Below are 21652 nucleotides of genomic sequence, written 5' to 3'. Positions count from 1 at the left end.
CTTTAACCTCCTGGGCAAGAGTTTTCTCAACTGGAAGGGGTGGGAGAAAAACTAGTAGAAATAAAATAAAGCACTTATTCTAGCAATGGGGAAGAGATACTTCTTTTAAAAGTTTTCATTATGGACTTTTCCCCACATATACCCAAAGTGGGAGAACACTAAAATGAGGCCCCATATACCTGTTCCTCACCCAGCTCAACAATTATCAACATTTCACCAAAAAAGAGACTTTTCTAACCATTGAAGTAATAATAAGAGGGAAGAGTACGAAGGAAAAGACGGGAAGAGTACGAAGTACAAAGGTATGATTTACAATTTTTCTTGCGAATTTTGACTGTACTAAAAGGAGAATATGAAATTGGAAAGATACATAATAAATTCTTGATATAAAATATTAAATTTTATAATATATTCGTAATTTCTAGAAATGTGTTAGTGAAGCACCAAGATCCCAAAAATGGGCAAAAAATGCAAATAAATAATTCACAAAGAAGGATACAAGTGGAAAAAGAGAAGAGAGTGTTCCTGCTATGCGTTCAAAAAAGCAAGTTAAACCAACGGTAAGGTTCAGTACTACACCTCCTAAACATTAAATTATAAATAAAGCAAGCAAACAAGCTTATGGCTGGCTGGGATTTGGATAGCCTTTTAACTTTGGAGGACAACTGGAAATGTAATTATCAGATATCACAAGGAATAGGTCAAAAGAAGAATAAAATCTACAATGCTAACTCTAAAGATTGTAGTCACAGCATAAAAAAACCTGAACAACCAATAGGAGAGGGACATTGAATAAATTATATCAATACAGTGGAAGAATATAAATTTAGTAAAATAATAAATATGATGATTGTGTAGAATTAGGAAAATTAAGAGGAGAGAGTAGAACATAAAATGATATACATACTGTGATTACAACTGTGCTAAAAGATTGGAACAAACAGTAAGTGAAAGTTGATGGTAAGTTTACATTTTTTTAAATGACCTTTTCAGTGCTTAAAGTTGACTTAATAATTTACAAAATAAAATCAAAGGGGGAAATAGATGTGATTACTTAAGACCTTATAGTCTCTAAAATTCTATGAAAGTTGATCTTTTCCATTTGTAGGAAAGATCCATAATTATTAGCACTGCACTGGAAAATTCTGCCTCTGCCCACATTCTCACTGGGTTTGGGAAACAAGTTTATCAGACCATGCAGGCAACTTAAATAATAACAACTGGAGGGAAAGAGAGGTGACAAATAAAATTAATGCTAACCATCCTGGATCCATACGTCATTGTTACAATTACAAAATCCTGAGGTTGCTAAAACAGAAATAAAACCAAATAATAAATTGTCTGCCATGTACATTTTATAATAAATAAAGGTTATTTTTTAAAAGCTACCCAGTATTTTCTGTTTTATCTTTTCTGTGATCTCTTAAGGTGTTTTTTTAATTTATTTATTATTATTATTATTATTATTTTTGGCTTCGTTGGGTCTTAGTTGCAGCATGTGCTGGGGTTGTTGTTAATGCATGCGGGATCTTTCATTGCAGCTCCTGGACTTCTCTCTAGTTGTGGTGTGGAGGTTTTCGCTTCTCAAATTGTGGTGCGTAGGCTACAGAGTGCGTGGGCTCTGTAGTTTGCAGCTCGCGGGCTCTTTAGTTGAGGCGCTGTGAGCTCAGTAGTTGTGGCGCATGGGCTTAGTTGCCCCGCGGCATGTGGGATCTTAGTTCCCCGACCAGGGATCAAACCTGTGTCCCCTGCATTGTAAGGTGGATTCTTTACCACTGGACCACCAGGGAAGTCCCTCTTAAGGTGTTAATATTAGATTTTTTATGATCTCTGCAGATAGTCTCCATGTCTTTTAGAAGGACTCCTACTGGAGGATTGATTGATTGATTGATTGATTGATTTTTTTTTTTTTTTTTTTTGCGGTATGCGGGCCTCTCACCGCTGTGGCCTGTCCCGCTGCGGAGCACAGGCTCCGGATGCGCAGGCTCAGCAGCCATGGCTCACGGGCCCAGCCGCTCCGCGGCATGTGGGATCCTCCCGGACCGGGGCACGAACCCACGTCCCCTGCATCGGCAGGCGGACTCCCAACCACTGCGCCACCAGGGAAGCCCTGGAGGATTTATTTTTATGGGGGAAAAAATAGTTGAATCCAAACAGCAGGGAAAAGAATATTATTTAGATGTGATTTGGTAAGCCCGCTTAAATACACATGAGTGTTTTAAAAATAAAATCTCTTGCCACGGGACTTCCCAGGTGGAGCAGTGGTTAAGAATCTGCCTGCCAATGCAGGGGACACGGGTTCGAGCCCTGGTCCAGGAAGATCCTACATGCCACAGAGCAACTAAGCCCATGCGCCACAACTACTGAGCCCGCGAGCCTCAACTACTGAAGCCCGTGCGCACCTAGAGCCCTTGCTCTGCAACAAGAGAAGCCACGGCAATGAGAAGCCCACGCACCGCAACGACGAGTAGCCCCCGCTCGCCACAACTAGAGAAAGCTGGCGCGCAGCAACGAAGACCAAACGCAGCCAAAAAAAAAAAAAAAAAAAAAGTCACTGTTTTTCAAAAGTAAATTTCTTATAAAATTAAACCAAAAAAAAAACAATCTCTTGCCGCTCGGGAGGGAAGAAAAGGGTGATCATAGAAAATTAATCTCAGCCTTGATGTGCTGAATACAGAATATTTAAGCCAAGCTCTTTAGTCTCAAAGGATTTCTTGATGTTACTATGCTAATCATTTTCTCCTCCTATTTAGAATGTGTTCTTCTGCCAGTGGTTCCCTGAATGTTTCTTATGAATAATTAAGTGAATTATTTTCAGGGATAAGCTTTGCCTTTAAATATTCTGAGGCTTTTGTTCTTTTGTCATAGACCCATTATGTGTTTTTCTTTCTTTTTTTAACAAATGGGGAAATTAAAGCACCAAGAAGATAAATACTTTTCTTGGATCTAAAAGAGATCTAAAAGAGATAATCTGAGATAATCATTCACGTAAACACTTCACGTAAAGTGTTTAGAACAGTGTCTGACACATTATAAGTGCTCAAAAATACCTCTCACAATTATTACACAAGGTATGTAATAGAAATATAAAGTGAGCCACAAATGTAAGTTTGAATTATCTAGAGTCACATTTTAAAAAATAAAAAGATACAGGTGAAATTAATAATATCCATTATCTTACCCAATAGATTCAAAGTATTATTATTTCAATGTATAATCAGTGTAAGAAATGATTAATGAGGTATTTTACAGTATTCTTTTCGTACTAAGTCTTAACAAACCAGTGTGTATTTTACACTGACAGAACATCTGAATTCTATTGCTGAAGTTTCATCAGAAATACTTGATCTGCATTTAGATTTAATAAAATTTAGTTTTCATGTAGATTCACATACTCACATTACTTCAACCATACATAAAAGTTTTCCAAAAAACTTAAGTACCAAAAAATAATTTTCCTTTAATATTTGCATCCACATTGAAAAACCTGGTTCATCTTTTTTAGAATTGATTTGACTTTAAAATGAAAAGCACATCACTTTTATTTATTTTATTTATTTTTTATTTTAAAAAATATTTATTTATTTATTTACTTACTTATTTTGGCCGCACTGGGTTTTAGTTGTGGCATGCGGGATCTTTTCAGTTACAGCATGTGGGATCTAATTCCCTGACCAGGGATGGAACCCAGGCCCCCTGCATTGGGAGTGCAGAGTCTTCCCCACTGGACCATTAGGGAAGTCCCAGCATATCACTTTTAAAACTGCACCTGTCCCAGTTAATTCACTAACTCTTATGCCAATTGAATCTCTTTTTCCTTACTGTGCCAGTCATAATGCTTCTGCCTTTCCACTCAATTCCACATCAGTAAGCTGCCTTCATTTAAAATTTTTAAATGTGTCCATAGATATTTTTTCACACTAGAAAATGTTATAATTAAAATAAGTATTTAAATGTGATTACAAATTACAGTTTACATAGATATCACTGTAATTCATGCTGTCTGCAAGACATATTCAAATAAACACATTAAAAATGTTGCATCAATCCATAGATAGTATCAGTCAAAGTGAATCAATCCATTGACACCAAGTGGATTGGCGGTGTGATTAGATGTAAAACTAGAACAGATGCAACGTGCCTGACATGCGCACTGCACAGTGCAATGGTTAAAGTGAAATGTGACCCCACCAAAACATTGCAGCTGTGTGTTATGGAAAAATATCTTATACTGCCTCAATTTAAAACTTTAAACTTAATTAAAATTAAACAAAATTTAAAGTTATTTTCTCTGTCACACTAGCTGCATTTCAGTTACTCATAACCACTTGTGGCTTGTGGCTATGGCATTGCACGGCACAGGTATAGACTGTCTGTCAAGGATAGGGTGGATGGGACACTTTGGTCCCATCCTGTGCACCTTTTTGTGTTGGCATCAGCTTTTTATTTATTTATTTATTTATTTTTTGGCTGCATTGTGTCTTTGCTTGCACCCAGGTTTTCTCTAGTTGCTGAGAGCGGGGGCTACTCTTTGTTGCAGTGCTCAGGCTTCTCATTGCAGTGGCTTCTCTTGTTGCAGAGCACAGGCTCTAGGCGCGCGGGCTTCAATAGTTGTGGCACACAGGCTTCATTAGTTGGGGCTCGCAGGGTCTAGAGCTCAGGCTCAGTAGTTGTGGCGCATGGGCTTAGTTGCTCTGTGGCATGTAGGATCTTCCCGGACCAGGGCTCGAACCTGTGTCCCCTGCATTGGCAGGTGGATTCTTAACCACTGCGCCACCAGGGAAGCCCGGCATCAGCTTTAAGCAGGAGAGAAGGTTGTTTGTACAGTGCCTGATCGAATTCCCACCTCTAGCTGGTTTTCTCTTTGTTTCTTTTCTGCCTCTCCGAGGTAGCATCTTTTCCTACCCCCAATGCCCGGTTCTCTGATATATAAATGATGCATTTCCACCAGGGTTTTTTTCACTGGTCACCTTTCCCTGCCTCTACTCTGCCTCTTGTCTGGTTTGGGGATGAGTAAGTAGGGTGAGTTAAGGGTCCACCTCACAGCTTCTCAACTCAGGTGGCTGGGCTGGGCTGGGCTGGGGTTTTCTGGAGGGATCCCCACATCAGACAGCTGATGGAGGTGTGTAACCCGTCTCCCCACTATCTCCCCCTCTCTCTCTCTCTCTCTCTCTGTCTCTCTCACACACACACACACACACACACACACACACACACTCACTCGATCTGCCTTAAGTTAGTTTCAGTTCCTCTCAGCTTCTGACATTGTCTCATGTCAGTCCTAGAGCTTTGGGTTTTGTCATGGAGTTTCTTCCATTGCCTCCCTGTGCCTTCATGAGTTTTTTTTTTTTAATTTAATTTAATTTTTTTAATACAGCAGGTTCTTATTAGTTACCTATTTTATACATATTAGTGTATATATGTCAATCCCAATCTCCCAATTCATCCCACCACCGCCCCCGCTTCGTGAGGTTTTTAATGAAAAAACTGGGAGAGGCGGCATCAGAAATAGCAAGTTCCCTGTGTGAATCAGACATCCACTGTGGGAGAATCTTAACAGTTCTGTTTTTGTATTCTTCTTTCAGAGTCAGCTTGAACTCTGGAAAGATTTGGAAATAGAACCCCTGCGCTGGCCCACTGAGGGAGTGTCTGATCCAGGGGGGAGTGGCACTGCCCACAGAGCTAGATCTTGCATATTTGCAGGGCGTGGAGGTGCCAGAAGAATATGTGACATTTAAGAGAGCAGTGTTCATTCTCTGCTCGCTTCCAGATCTCCAAGGTTGAAGCAGTGTAAACCTGTGAAGGAAAACCTAGTTGCTTTTCCCGTTTGTTTAGGAAGAGTGTTTTCTTCCCTCGTGGCGAACAGAAGCGGTGGTATTGGTAAGGAAAGGCCTGGGCTGCATAATAACTGTTTTCCTACCTACAGGCAAACAAACCCTAGCAGGACAGGAGGACGCCTGGCCGCGTCAGACTTTCTCACCGCCTCTTTACCGATCACTCCCCTCCAGTACTATAGTTTCTCATTCGGCCCCGTCTGTCTCCTCCCTTCCCGCATCACAAGGATTTTGTAAAGAGCGATGGAGTGGATTTTAGTTTCTCTGGGAAAGGTTATAAGAGAAAGGCCAGATGTTAGATTCAGGGTTCTTTTTTCTGATGAGGCGCTCCCCTTGTTTACCCCTAAGACTTATGATGGCTGAGACAAGACAGGAGATCAAGAGTACTGGTCAACCTTGAAATTTGGGTCTCAAAATATGCGGCCTGTTGTTTGTGATTCATAAGGAGGGGTCCAGGTAACCCAGGTGCAGATGGACATACAGAAGCTCTGGTGATAGAAGAGACAAGAACTGGAGATCAGCACCAGTAGCTTTGTGATCATCCTAGGTGAACAGCTAGTGGGGTTCCTGTCTTAGAGTCTTACTTGCCTGGAATAGTTTACTTATGGTATTTCTGAAGGGGAACATGGAATCAAGTGACCTTTCACATTACCTTGAGGGCCTCTAATTCTAAAATAACTCGGAAAATGGATCGGGAAAACAGTGTAACCTGGGGCAAAGCTTAACTATGCTGAACAGATTTTTCTCTTTGAATAGTTGTTATCCCTGAGGAGCCATGGTTTTACCCGTGATGCTGTGCAAAAGCTGTATGGATTTTTGGATTCCACTGAGTTGGACTTTGCCTTTGAGTGGGTATTGCTAAATGAAAGAGAACAGCAGCAGGCTTCCCCTGAGAGGCCACTGTCAGCCTACAAAGCTGTATAGGTGTGTGTTATGTTAATCATATACTTTTGGCTGTAGACATGTTTATTATCTTATTGAAGTGTAATTTACATACAAAAAAATGCACAGATCTTAAGTGCTTAGTTCAAGGAGGTTTTTTTTTATTTTTTTAAAAATTATTTTTTAAAAATTGTGGTAAAATGCACGTAAGATAAAGAAGGTGTGGTACATATATACAATGGAATATTACTCAGCCATAAAAAGAGACGAAATTGGGTCATTTGTAGAGACGTGGATGGATCTAGAGACTGTCATACAGAGTGAAGTGAGACAGAAAGAGAAAAACAAATATCGTATATTAATGCATATATGTGGAACCTAGAAAAGTGGTACAGATGAACCGGTTTGCAGGACAGAAATAGAGACACAGATGCAGAGAATAAACGTATGGACACCGAGCGGGGAAAGCGGGGTGGGGCGGCGGTGGGATGAATTGGGAGATGGGGATTGACCTATATACACTAATATGTATAAAATAGATAACTAATAAGAACCTGCTGTATAAAAAAATAAAATAAAATTCAATTTTTATCGGAAAAAAATTATTTTAAAAAAATTGCGGTAAAATACACGTAAGGTAGAATTTACCATCCTAACTATTTTTAGGGGTTCAGCTTAGTGGCGTTCAACACATTTACATTGTTTTGCGACTATCACCACCACTCTTTTCATCTTGCGGAACTGCAACTCTGTACCTGCTAAACTGTAACTCCTTTTCCTCCCTTTCTCTCACCCCCTGGCACTACCATTCTACCTTCTGTTTTATGAGTTTGACTAAGTACCTAATATAAGTGGAATCATACAGTATTGATCTTTATGTGTCTGGCTTATTTCACTTAGCGTAATGTCCTCAAGGTCCATCCATGTTGTGGCACATGTCAAATTTCCTTTCTTTTTAAGGCTGAATAGTATTCCATTGTGTGTATGTACCACATTGTGTTTATCCATTCATCTGTCAGCTGACACATGGGTTGCTTCCATCTTTTGGCTATTTTGAATAGTGCTACTGTGAACATGGATATACAAATATCTCTTTCAGTCCCTGCTTTCAATGTTTTTGAAAGATACATACATACATATATATATATATCTCCAGATTGTATATACCTAGAATACATATACCCATAAGTGGAATTGCTGGATCACATAGTAATTACTCTATTTTTAACTTTTCAAGGAACCACCATGCTGTTTTCCAAAGTGGCTGTACTATTTTACACTCCTGCCAGCAGTACACAAGGGATCCGGTTTCTCCACATCTTCACTGACACTTGTTATTTTCTGTTTTGTTTTGTTTTTGTTTTTGTTTCTGTTTTTTGGCCGCACCATGTGGAATCTTAGTTCCCTGACAGGGATCGAACCTGTGCCCCCTGCAGTGGAAGCTCAGAGTCTTAACCATTGGACTGCCAGGGAAGTCCCATTTTGTTTTGTTTTAGTAGTAGCCATCCTGATGGGTGTGAGGTGAGTTCAATGAGTTTTGACAAATGCATACAGCTGGGTACCACTGCCCCAGTCAAGATAAGGAACATTTCAGTCACCCCCTAAAGTTCCTTTCCTCATGCTCCTGGGCAGGTATATCCCCTCCGCCTCACCACCAGCCGCCAACCCCTGACCCTAGGCAACCATTTTTTGCTTTCTGGCATTATACATTAGCTTTGTTTTTTCTAGAATTTCATATAAATTTCATATAAACACTTTATTTGGCATCATTCACTCAGAATAATATTTTAGATTCATCCATGTTATAACTATATCAGTAGTTTACTGAATAGTATTCCATTGCATGAATATTCTGCAATTTGTTGAATATTGAGCTGTCTCCAGTTTGGAGCAGTTGTGAATAGGGCTTATGTGAACACTCTTGCCCACGTGTTTTTGTGGATATGGGTTTTCACTTGTCTTGGGTAAATAAGAGATGGAATCCTGAGTCAAAGGGTAGATTCATCTTTAACCTTATTTTAAACTGACGAATAGTTCTCTCAAGTTCACAGTGTTGGAAAGTTTCAGTTGCTCTATATCTTCTCTAACATTTAATGATGTCCGGTTTTTGTTTTCCGTTTTTTTTTTTTTTGCGGTACGCAGGCCTCCCACTGCTGTGGCCTCTCCCGTTGCGGAGCACAGGCTCCGGACGCGCAGGCTCAGCGGCCATGGCTCACGGGACCAGCCGCTCCACGGCATGTGGGATCTTCCCGGACCGGGGCATGAACCCGTGTCCCCTGCACCGGCAGGCGGACTCCCAACCACCGCGCCACCAGGGAAGCCGCCCCCCCTTTTTTTTTCACCATTTTAGGGGATGTGAAATGGTATCTCATTGTGGTTTTAATTTGTATTTTCTGCATAACCAATAACAAGCATGTTTTCATATACTTACTGATCATTCATATATCTTTTGTGAAGTGTCTGTTCAAGCCTTTTGCCCATTTAAAAAATTGCCTTGTTCATCCTTGTGTTATGATTTTTAGTTCTTTATATACTCTTGATTCAAGTCCTTTGTCAGATGTATGTGCAGTGAATATTTTCCCCCAATCTATGGCTCTTCTGTTAATTTTCTTAATAGTGTCTTTTATTGAGCAAACCTTTTTTAGTTTGATGAATCTTGTCGATATTGGCTTTTATGGCTAGTACTTTTTTGTGTCCTATCTAAAAAATCTCTACCTACTTCAGGGTGGAGAATATATTCTCCTATGTGGGTGAGAAATAAACGCCAGTTGGACCGTGGCGTTGGCTGCACCACCCTCAGATTTGGACCTTCCCATGGGTGTTTCCCATCATAAGGACGGCACGGATTCTCCTGTACTAGTGTGAACCTGTCCCACCCATGCTGCCAGCACCTGCCAGACCTTGGGTCAGTGAATGAATCCAACACGTGATTACCACGCATGTGACCCAGAGGCAAACCCACCACTTACCTGTAGACAGGGCTATCTCATGTCTACATGAAGGGGTGGGCTGGGCGCTCTCTGTAGCCTTCTCTACCCTTAAAATCCAGCACTGGTGGAAATGAGCTCGTTCTGGGGCAGGCATTTCCGCTCCATTTCTACTTCCTCTTTCTTTGTGTACTTACATCATGGCCTTGGGTTGCTCTCTCACCTGTGGTTTGCTAGATGTTTTGATCTGAAATGGGGGAAAAATCAACTCTGGGAGATCAAAAGAATAGTTGTGATTTAATTCTGGAGGGGCACTGCCTCTAATAGCGTAAGTAAACTGGCATCTGGGGCTTGAGAAAACATGTCAGAGCTGCGCCAAACCCATGTTAGACTTTGAATGAAAGCCCGTGCTGTTTTCGGTTCGTAGCATAAGCCGGAAGAGCTATTTCTAGCATCCCTTCTTTCTCTCCCTACTCGTGTACACTGGAGAGTCTAAATATTGCTGACATTAGGATAAACATAACCAAATGGGTCCATTATTTTAAACCTTTGACACTGGACTCAAACTATCCCAAGGGTGTGATGCATCAGTCAGTCTGAAGCAGGCTGCACTTGGGGTACTTTCATATTGTGGTTGGAACCCCTGCACTGAGTACAGGATTCTGGGCCCTGTTATGGGGGGGAGAAGCACAGAATGCGCCTGGATGGACTCCTTATGTCCCTCTCAGCTGGAAATGGCACAACTCTGGCCACGTGTCAGCTCCAAGAGACACTGTCACAGAGCCATGTTGCCTTGTTCTCCCACTGGAAAGGCTGGACGGCTGAACTAGGGCAGGGGCGTGTGGGGTTAGAAATATGGTCTCTTCAAATAGCCAACAGTCTTGTAATCAACACTGTTGACTGGGAGCTGTCTGCCAGCCAAAGTGTGGTCTAGTTTCCAATGGATAAGTCTGGGAGAGGAATGTTTTTGTTGTTGTTTTGTTTTGCATCCAGCTTGTTAAAGACATGAAGAAGAAGAAAGTATTTAGCTCAGCAGAAGAAGTGACAATTTAAAGTTTTGATTCCATTATTACTCTAAAAGCTTCTAGCATTACGCCTGCCCTAATGCATAATGGTACACGTGTGTACACATGCCTGCATTTAACGTGGTATAGTATAAAGGTCTCTAGGGTCACGGCTGTGACTGAAAACACAGCTCCTACCACCCGCTACATGAGTGACTTTGGGCATCATGCTTCACTTTTCTAAAATTTAAGTTATCATGCCCAGTTCACTGTACAATGAGAAGGCGAAAAGATAGGGTATTGATAAAGGACCCAGGCGCACAGTATAACTAAATGGTCAATAAATATTTATTTAAAAATGAAGTCCCCCCCCCAAAAAAAATAAAAAATAAAAAAAAATAAAGTCCCTCCAGCTCCAGCACACATGACAAGGAATACAAGGCTAGTATTCCCGATGCTGAGCAGTGGCAGAGGTTGTCGCACGGTGGAGTGAGCCCCAGGACCAGAAGGAGGAGATTAAAGGCTAGGAGATGAGCCTTCAGAAAGGTTGTAGAGTCCTTGCAATGGGAAGGAAGTTCAGCAGAGTTCTCGCCAACCACCTGCAGGATTTTTTTTACTCATAGACTACTCTTGAACAGACAAGGCACAGGGGATAATTTTCTGTATGAAGGGAATAGACGGGGTGATGAAGGTGTGCCTTTTAGCACCTAGCATGGTACCTAGCCTGGGGCAGGCATTCAGATCATATTTGTTGAATGAATGAGCGTGAAACATCAGTGAAACTATCCTATCAGTTCCATGATTGAGAGCAATAATTGGTGTTACCAGTGCATCAGCTTCTTGTTTCTACGGTCACTAGCCTGAGAGGACACGGGGAAGTTTGTCTGCAGTTAAAAGGCAGAATAATTTAAAAACACCACCACCAACAAAAAAAACAGCCAACCAGAATTCCAAAGATCTCCAGTCCACGGGTAGCATTTGGAGTCACTCAGATAATGAAAGAAAATTACTTAGGAAAATTTGAAGCCTTATATTATGGAAGCTGAATGCAGTACCCAGAGAAACACTTATAAAATTTATTAGAATATGCGTTGATTTGTGCCCTGCTTGAAGCTTGTGCCTGGGGAGGGGACACTGAGATATTATGTGAAGTAGAAAGGACATGTAGCAAAGCAAGCATTGAACTAAGAGTGCAGGGCCCAACCAGCTCTCCAGCAATCATTAAAGCCACCTCATTGCTCTTTTTATTTTTCTAATCTTATCTCTTGATACAATATAGAACTCACCATAGCCAGCTTTCATTATTATATCACCCAGTTGGTTTGTAAAGTGGAGATAATATCATGATTCCAAAGGTTACTGGGTAGATTAAGATCATGTAGAGGAGTGTTTAATAAATGTTCCTTCCCTCCTTCTCCCTGCCTTTTGGACAAAGGAATCAGAGTAGAAAACTTTAGTAGACTTTGGCATGATGTAGGAATGGTAGAGAAGGAGTGGGGATGTTTTAAATTATATGTAAAACCTGTGTTTTTTAATTATTTGTGGATTGAAATTATTATTACTGTTTCCAACAATGCTATGAATAAGTGGCTAAAATTTGGACAAAAGACTGTTAATAAGTTACTTGCCAGATGATGGGTTGGAATAGATTCTTCCCTGTAATTGCTTAACAAATAAGTTTCCAACTTTCCATTCATTTAGCTTGCACACTTTGCCTTGGATTAAATGTTTGAAAATGAAAACGCCATCCCGGCAACAAAATTTCCTTTGTTTTTATTATTTATTTATTTATTTGGTTGCACCGGGTCTTAGTTGTGGCAGGCAGGCTCCTTAGTTGCGGCACGTGTACTCCTTAGTTGTGCCATGAGAACTCTTAGTTGCGGCATGCATGTGAGATCTAGTTCCCTGACCAGGGATCAAACCCAGGCCCCCTGCATTGGGAGCGCAGAGTCTTCTTACCCACTGTGCCACCAGGGAAGTCCATCCTTTACCTTTAGAAGAATCTGAGTTCCAAGGAAAAAGAGTTGCTTTCATGTTCCCATTTCATAGACAGTTTTAAAAACCTTTAGTGCCTGGGTGGGGCCCACTCGCACTCCACAGATCCACAGACTAAATGTTTAAATTTGTCATCCTGTGGGATGTAAAATGAAACCACGTACCAAAGAAAAATGGTGAATGACTCACTCACACGTGATCTTCCAGGGAGGAGAAGGATTCAGTAAGAATGTGTCACAAGGACATCAGATCCCTTCACAATGAAGGTGGAGGTTGCCTGTCCTGGCATGTGAGTCAATGTTATGAATCTGAATGGAGGCTGCCAAGTTATGTCGGGGTCTCGAGGAGAGCATGTGGTACTGGGGTGAATTCCTCATGGTGCCGCATCCAGCAGTACCAGAGAAATTGTATTTGTTAGCACATCAGGAAGGGGTTCACCTCTCAGGGACGGGTTCATATTTATAGGCTTATCACACATATGCTTGCACACGCTAATTTATTTATGTTGAGAAATATAACTGTTACTTAGACAAAAATCCTCATACTCCAGTGCTTTGTAGACAGGTCCACATGGGAAGCCAAACTCTAGTCCAGAGGTTGCTTGGCACCCGAGGAATCAAAACAAAGAGTTTTAAATGGATAAAATTCATCTTCATGGTGGGGAAATGGCGGGCGCCTGAACCATTGATCGTGGGGCCAAGCCACCCTCTCTTGAGGCCAGGGTTTTGATAAATATTTCAAAGTACTCTTCTCTGATGGTTTTGGGTTGAGCTTGCATTGTTGATGGACACAATTTTTCTTTAAATATGTCTTAATACCCTTCAGCAAGCTAGCTTCATCTCGGAAGCCATTCTTTCTCCTTGAGATGAGTTTGCATATCTTTGTTTTGATGATCATTTACTGATTTCACTAGTGAGTCTGATTTGCCTGCTTTCCAAATTCTGGGTGAGTGGGGAGGAATGCACCACACTGCTGCCTATGTGGCCTACTGAAATATTACCAGGAGTCAGGGCCTTGTTCACATACCTGCAGTCTGCCGTAAGGACAGGAGAAACTTTATGCTTGAGTCAGTACCTGACTTGCCAATTTCGGGCAGTGATACAATAGGGCAGAATGCAGGGTAGTGTAATTATTATCCTTCTGGACATACTAGAGGAAAACAGTAGGGATGTGTTCTCGACATACCTAATTTTTCTTTATGAATTCATCATAAATTATTTCTGAAAGTGTATGTAATCTTACTTGAAATAGGTTGAACTTATTTATAACTTATTATTCCCTTATGTAACTGCCATTGGGATAAGTCTCTTACATTTAGTTCCTAGCTTTCTTTCAGTTGCTCTAAAACTATGTCCTAAAATCTTCAGGAATCCTGTCCTGAGCCCTAGGTGAGGAGTTCCCATATTATAAAGAAGATGCAGTTTCCCACCCACTGCATAACCCATAGTTTTTTTTTTTAAAAGGCATCGCAAACATATGGTCCCTTCAGCCTTCATCTTTCCATCTTGAAGTGTCCTGATGCTTTTAAGGTCATTTGAGCGACACCCAAGACTGAGTGTGTCTGCATTTCACAGATGTAAAGACTGAGGCAAGTTGCTAATTATTTGCCCCCTTGTGAGCCACAAAGGAGCTTGTACAACCCCAATACAAAGTCTGAGTCGTTGTGAACTCGATCACACTGGTCAGTTTATGTGACTGTAGGCTGGCCTTCCGAGAGAAAGAGCAAATGAATCAAGGAGGTTGAGGCAGAAGAGGATTCCTATAAAGAATCCTTGGCTCTGCAGGCCTGCGGACGTGTGGGTGGCCTTTTAGGGATGGAGTTTCAGGTAGAAGGGCCTTTCATCCTCTGGAGGCTGATTATTCTGCGCAATTAAGAAGAGGCCTACAGCAGTCCTCTATTGGGAGAGGGGGGTGTTCGATTCCTTCCCCCATTCTTGCCAAGAGTTATTGAGGTGCCAGATACTGTGCTAGTAAGCATGTGTGTGGGTTCACTTTACACGTATTACCTGACATCTAATGAAAGAATCAAAGGGTGCCTTTTACTGCATTCATTTCTAAAATCTATTTAGAAACTCAGTTGGTACTAGTAAATAATAAATATACAACAGCTGTCTTTATATAAATGGACTTATGCTGTGTGCTGTCCAAGTTTTAAAATAAATTGTCTGGCTAAAAGCACCCTGCGTTCAAGTGTGATACAGTTTTTTCCTTTAGTAAAACATTTCTAGCTCATTGAATAATGACTCTCTATTTCCAGAAAGCTTTGCTCAAGCCACCACTGAAATTTGAATTTTATATAATGTTAATGTGTCATCAAATATTATTCTTTTGATTTTTGATCAACTGTTGAAAATGTAAAAAACCATTCTTAGCTTGTAGACTGTAGAAAAATAGAATTTGGCCCCTGAGCTGAAGTTTGCCAATCCCTCTTCTATACCATTATCCTGTTATATCTTCATCTTACTGGTATCTGAAATTGTCTTACGTATTCATTTGTTTGTTTGTTGTCTGTCTTTCCTGGTACATTGTAAGCTCCATGAAGGCAGGTTCTTTGTCTTATTCACTGTATTATCTCTATCAACTAGAACAGTGTCTGGGATATAGAGGTGTGTTATGAATATTTAGTGATTGAATGAATAAATCCATATAGTTTAGGAGCCACTAAATCCAATAAAGTCTTCCTTCCAAATATCTCATGTGTATATCCTATTCCAGGGGCCACATCCTACCCAGATCTTTGCCTCTGTTTTAGTGCAGATCTTTGTTCCTGTACTAATACCTCGAGCCTTCCTGACCCCTTGTCTCTGACTCTAGTCTACCCTCTAGTATAGTAACTTGCTGAAGTATATTTTGTCTTACATCATTTCTCTGCAAAACCCAAACCTTTTCACTGTTTTCCCATTCCTACAGTGTAAGTCAGACTCCTCAGGTGCACGTACAGGGCCCTTGGTCCTGTACAGGGCCCTGCTTTTCCACCCGTATCTCTGAGCCTTCCCTGTAAGGAGCCCTCTGCTCCAGCAGCCTCGTCACCTTCTTGTCCCTGAAGCCACTGCTCATTCCCACCTCTGCACCTTTGCTCCGGCTGTGCCCCAGAGCCAGTGGACATTCCCCGTAGGAAGGGATTGACCCCTAGGTCATAGGAGATAAGTCTGTAGCGAGTGATGGGAAACAAGGAAGAATGAGCTAAGCCTCAGAAAGTGGAAGATGAAGAATGAACGTGGCCAAACATAACTCAGTTGGTGATAAAGTGGGGCAAGAAGGATGTCGTTATTCTGGGAGAATGATTGAAAAGGGCTGCCTGGCAGGGTTATCTAGGCCAGTGCTTTTCAAACCACTGTGTGGACAGATATTCAGGGAATCTTGTTAAAACGCATATTTTGGCAGTAGGTCTGGAGTGGCGGCCTGGGATTCTGCACTTTGTAAAAATTTTTTGAATTTATTTTTTAAATCTTTTTTATTTATTTATTTTTGGCTGTGTTGGGTCTTCGTTTCTGTGCGAGGACTTTCTCAGGACTTTCTCTAGTTGCGGCGAGCGGGGGCCACTCTTCATCGCGGTGCGCGGGCCTCTCGCTATCACGGCCTCTCTCGTTGCGGAGCACAGGCTCCAGACGCGCAGGCTCAGTAGTTGTGGCTCACGAGCCTAGTTGCTCCGCGGCATGTGGGATCCTCCCAGACCAGGGCTCGGACCTGTGTCCCCTGCATTAGCAGGCAGATTCTCAACCACTGCGCCATCAGGGAAGCCCTGGGATTCTGCACTTTTAAGAAGCTCCCACGTGATGCCCATGCTTCTGGTTCTGGGATGATTCTTTGAGTATCAAGCATCTAACTAAATGCTCAGGAAAGGAACCTTTTCCATAAGACCTGGATGTGGAAACAGGAAGCCAGTTGGCCTGTTCCTCAGAGGCCTGCCTTCAATAAAGACATTTCTTGCATTCTAAACGACTGAATAAATGAGTGATGGCTCCCGGCTTCTTGCTGAAGGAGGGGGTGTTGAAGAGAACTAAGGGCCAAACTGAGCGTGTAAGGCTGCAGCTTAAAGGGAGGAAGCACCTTTAAGTCCTGAGATGGTGGCAGTGAAAGTGGTCATTGGGAAATGAAAAGTCTAATGTTGGTTGGGCCAGTGGCCTGTCATTATACACAAATGCGCGTGCGCACACACACACACTCCCTCATTTAGGGTAAAGGCTGGAGTGCAGTGCTTTCCCTGTTGCAGTCGGATTCTCTTTTCTCTCCGAGAGGCACCTCTTCTGATCCACTAGAGCTTCCAGTTCAGAATCTAGGTTTGGCTTGAGTACAAGCAATGTACCTCACCCTAACTAAGCAAGAGGAATCATTTCTGTAATGTGTTATCTCCAAACAGAAGAGCAGGTAGGACAGTATTTTGTTGGCGTAATTAACTCGCCCCTTAGCACAGTTTCTCTCTAATGATTAGCCTGGCCCTTGTCTCTTTGGCTAATCAGTAGCTGGCCTTTTGATGAAATTGGGTGTTATTTCCCTGTGCCTTAACTTTGTGCAAATTGTACGTCATCCTGATTAATGATTTTAATGACACTTCTCTTATCACAGTAATGTCCCTTCTGCTTTTATCACAGAGAAACTTCTGCTTGGCTGACTGAACTCTGATCCTGACATAGTAAAAGTCATGGTAAGTTGGAGACGTGCCTCACCCTCCCTGGTGCCAGCTGCAGACAGGTACAGGATGTGTACTCAGGGACTGTTGCCTTATACAAAGAGTTGTTTGCTCATCAGAGGAGAGGGACGAGGAAATGGAAAGACAGTTTCTTTTTTCGAAAACACCATTTTAACTTCTTTCAGGGGTGGTGAGTAACCTGACCCTGAAAATTAATTCAAAGAGGGACTCCTTTGAATCCTTCTAACCTCCTGAGATACAGAAACAAGTTATAGTTTTCTCTCTGCAGAAACACTACATGTTCATTTTAGAAATTGTAGGCAAATAAAAAGGAAAAACTCAAAATCCCGCAGCTTCCTCCACTAGGAGATGACCGCTGTCCACACTTTGTGTAACCCCATCATTTCAGGCTCATCAGCTAAGAAACACTTGTCATCTGCCTCCTGCTGTTGGCTGTGACTGGACTCCTCAGAGCTTGGTTACCTGATCTCAGGGACAGGCAGGGAATTGGATCCCTTTGAGAGTTCCATAAAGCTCACTGCTGCTGTGGAAGCTGAGCCTTTCAGCTACAAACATGGCTGTACCTGAGGCTGGCCACCTGCTCTCCTTCTCCTGCCCAAATAAAGCTTCTCAATAGGCAGGTGATGCTTGATCCCTGGTCTTCTAGGAAGAAATAATAGAAGTAGAATCTCATACTTGGAGAGGAACTAGACATTCCGCCAACTCTACACACTTCCCTTTAGGAAGATGGATGTGTAAACTATCCTGAACAAAGAGTAATATACTCTTAACGTCTTTTTTTTAACATTAGACATTCTAGAATTTTCTTCATCATCTCTGACAGTCAAGGGCTTACTCGTGTCTGCACCAAATCTCTTATGCTGTCCTTTAAAATCCATTTGTTCTTGATGGGTTCTCCCTGGACATGTACAACATTTATTCAGAGATGTTTACAGTGCCCCTACTTTGTGCATGGTTTTTGGCTCTGGGGACCCATAATTAATGGGACACTCTTCCTGTTCTGAACAAGCTCGCAGCCTTTCTACATGTGAAGACAGTAACCAAGTGACCCTTTAGTGAGCTTTCCACTGAGGAAAATTACCTCAGTTGCTCTCATCTTTCCTCCTAGAACCTGTTTTTCCATTATGACTGTTATTTATTGGACAGATAAAGGGCTTCTTTAAAGGAAAGGAAAACCATACAATATAATCACAATGTTGTAATTCCCAATTATTTTTCATCACTTTATTTTAGACCCTACTTGTATGACAGTGGTTTTGAAATAGTAGTAATAAGAACGTAAAGAACAGTTAATGTATTCACTCTAGTCTTTGCTATGCTAACTCGTTTATTTTACATCTTATAGCATATTAAAATTATTTACTCTCGATGGTGGAGTTATGGGTGTTGTATTTTTCTTCTTAATTATTTAAAAATTTTTTATTGAAGTATAGTTGATTTACCATATGTAAATTTCAGGTGTACAGCATAGCAATTCAGTTATATATATATTATGTATATATTCTTTTTCAGGTTCTTTTCCCTTATAGGTTATTACATAATATTGAGTATAGTTCCCTATGCTATACATTAGGTCCTTGTTAGTTATCTATTTTATACATAGTAGTTTGTATATGTTAAGCCCAGTCCCCTAATTTATCCCTCCCCCTACCCCCGAGATTTTCTTCTTAATTCTTAAAAAAAAATTTTTTTTTCCAAATCTCTACAATGACCATATGACACATTTCTAAAAGGAAAATATGTTTTAAAAGCCATTGTATTCAAATATTTACCAAAAAGTTTTAGAGGTATAATTTACATACAATGAAATGCACAGCTCTTAAGGTTACTGGTAGATGAGTTTTGACAAAGGTATGTATCGTGTGACCTACCCCTCTTATCAAGATAGAACATTTCATCGCTCCAGGAAGTTCCTCTATGCCCCTTCCAGATCAGTCCCCGCCCTGCTCTCCACTCCTCTCCAGAAATGGAACCATTGTTCTGATTGTTTTCACCATAGATTAGTTTTGCCTGTTCGAGAACATCCTATAAATGGAATCATAGAGCGTGTGCTCTTTTATTGTCAGCATTATATTTTTTGCAATCCATCCCTGATGCTGTATCAGCAGTTTGTTCCTCTGTTCCTTTTCATTGCTAAATATTTCATCGTATCGTATGCCCATCTTTTGACATTTATCTTCATCATTATTTATTATTTTAATAACTGAATGACATTTCATTGATTGTGATGTATCACTGATTTCTAGCTATTTGTTTTCATCATTCTTCCCTACATCCTCTGCCTGTTTCCTTTGCCTGCTGCCACAAGAAGCCTTCCTGGGGTGGAATCCCCTGCCTTCCTGGAACAGATAATGATACATTATTCCCTGGAATTTAGTCGATATGGATACTTTAGAGCTAACAGGAACCAATTTTCCGGGCTTATCTTGTTCTGGAAAAAAGATGCTGATAGATAAGCTGTATTATCTTTGCACATGTCTCTATCGATTCATCTTGTTAGATATTAATTTTAATCCCATACTAGTGTCCCTCAGCAATGCAATTTGCTTTAAAAGTCAAATGCAGTGTTTAAGTACCATCCAAAATTTTTTCAACACTGGAGTTCCAGAAGAACATTGGGAGACATTTGACTCAGACAGCTGTCTTGGAGGGGTCAAGGGCTGAGCTAGGCCATTTGAAATTCTGACAGCAAATCACAGCTTGCTTATTACTACAGATATACAGTAGAAGAAAACAAGTAGAATGCCTGCATGAATTTCCTGAGGCTGCCGTAACAAAGCACCGCAAACTGGGTGGTTTAAAATAACAGAAATATGTTGTCTTGTATTTCTGGAGGCTAGAAATCCAAAATCAAGATGTTGGCAGGGCCATGGTCCCTCTGAAATCCGTAGGGGAATTCTTCCTTGTCTCTTTCTAGCTTCTGGTGGTTTGCTAGCAATCTTAGGCATTTTTTGGCAGACATTGGAGTCAACAACACATTATCATGTGGTGTTCTCCCTGAGTGTCTTTGTCTTCACGTGCTGTTTTCTAAGGACACCAGTCATGTTGAATTAGCGGCTTCCTCATCTTGCTTTAATTAATTACAATTAATTAATTCATTGTAATCACAGTATTTCCAAACAAGGGCACATTCTGAGGTACTGGGGGTTAGGACTTCAACATATCTTTCTTTGGGGATGCAATTCGGTGCAATTGATCTCTTTGCCTTTTATGGACACTGTGAATCTCATTATTGATTACAGTTTCCTCTTGTTTGGCTTCTAGACAGAGAAATCTGTGGCTCATGTCGAATAATTACACAGGCCTTTAAGGTCTCTGTTTCCGTTTCCTTTCTACCCCCTTCTTTACTGTAATTTTCTATGCTTTGTGGCCTGTCACTGAACTTCTTCATCTATTTATTTATCTTTTGTATTGAATTATGTTTCTCTTTGCTGCCTCACGTACATAAATAATATTAATAAATTAGTAAATAATTAGAAATACTCAGGGCACCTCGATCTTAATCAGTACATTATCTCTAAATCATAAGTCAACTGAATGGTACCTACTGGTTACTAACCCATGTTTTACTTGTTGATGTTTTTAATTTATAGTCTGTATATGCAGAGGGTCTGATTCACTAACTTTTTTTTTGTTTGTTTGGTTTGGTTTTTTGCTTTTTTGTGTTACGCGGGCCTCTCACTGTTGTGGTCTCTCCCGCTGCAGAGCACAGGCTCCGGACGCGCAGGCTCAGCGGCCATGGCTCACGGGCCCAGCCGCTCTGCGGCATGTGGGATCTTCCCGGACCGGGGCACGAACCCGTGTCCCCTGCATCGGCAGGCGGACTCTCAGCCACTGCGCCACCAGGGAAGCCCAGATTCACTAACTTTTTGTCCCTTGTATGCATCAGAGTATTTCTCACTTTAAGGCATGCTGGTCGTTTCCGGTGATGCTAATCCTCATCTCCAGTGTCTAGACTGCCGTCTCCTCCTCGTGACTTCCCATCCTTCCCTCTGCCACTTGGTCAGGCTTCTGTCCCCTCCATTCCACTGCAGAAGCCTTTGTCAGGATCACCAGGACCTTCCGTGTTGCCCAATCTGACCATCCCTTCTGTGTCCTCTACTCACACCTACCTTAGCAGGCACTGACATCTTCCTCCTTCCTCAGCCTCTGGACAACACACAGTCCTGGTTTTCTTTATACATCAAGGACCAGTCCTTCTTGGTTATCCATTCCGGTCCTTCTCTGCTGGAGAGGCCCAGGCTTGTCCTAGGACCCCTGTTCTTCACTTTCTCCCTAGGTCATTTTGTCCAATACCATCCAAACGCTGATGTGTCCTGAATTTATTACTCTAGACTTGCCCTCTAGATTTACGTTGTA

General features: G+C 41.4%; 1 protein-coding gene across 4 annotated transcripts in view; it reads left to right on the top strand.

The window, feature by feature from the left end:
- ANXA4 (annexin A4) overlaps positions 1-21652 on the top strand; it is a 70330-nt gene that overhangs the window by 10982 nt on the left and 37696 nt on the right. For all 4 annotated transcript variants that reach the window (XM_060309615.2, XM_060309614.2, XM_060309617.2 and 1 more), the window contains exon 2: positions 17235-17287. In XM_060309615.2, coding sequence (XP_060165598.1) covers positions 17285-17287 — 3 coding nt within the window. In that variant the 5' untranslated portion in view covers positions 17235-17284. The remainder of the gene's footprint in view (positions 1-17234; positions 17288-21652) is intronic.

Source organism: Globicephala melas, chromosome 12 (genome assembly GCF_963455315.2).
Source record: "Globicephala melas chromosome 12, mGloMel1.2, whole genome shotgun sequence".
NCBI classification, from domain to species: domain Eukaryota; kingdom Metazoa; phylum Chordata; class Mammalia; order Artiodactyla; family Delphinidae; genus Globicephala; species Globicephala melas.
This window is presented reverse-complemented; position numbering and strand designations above follow the sequence as displayed.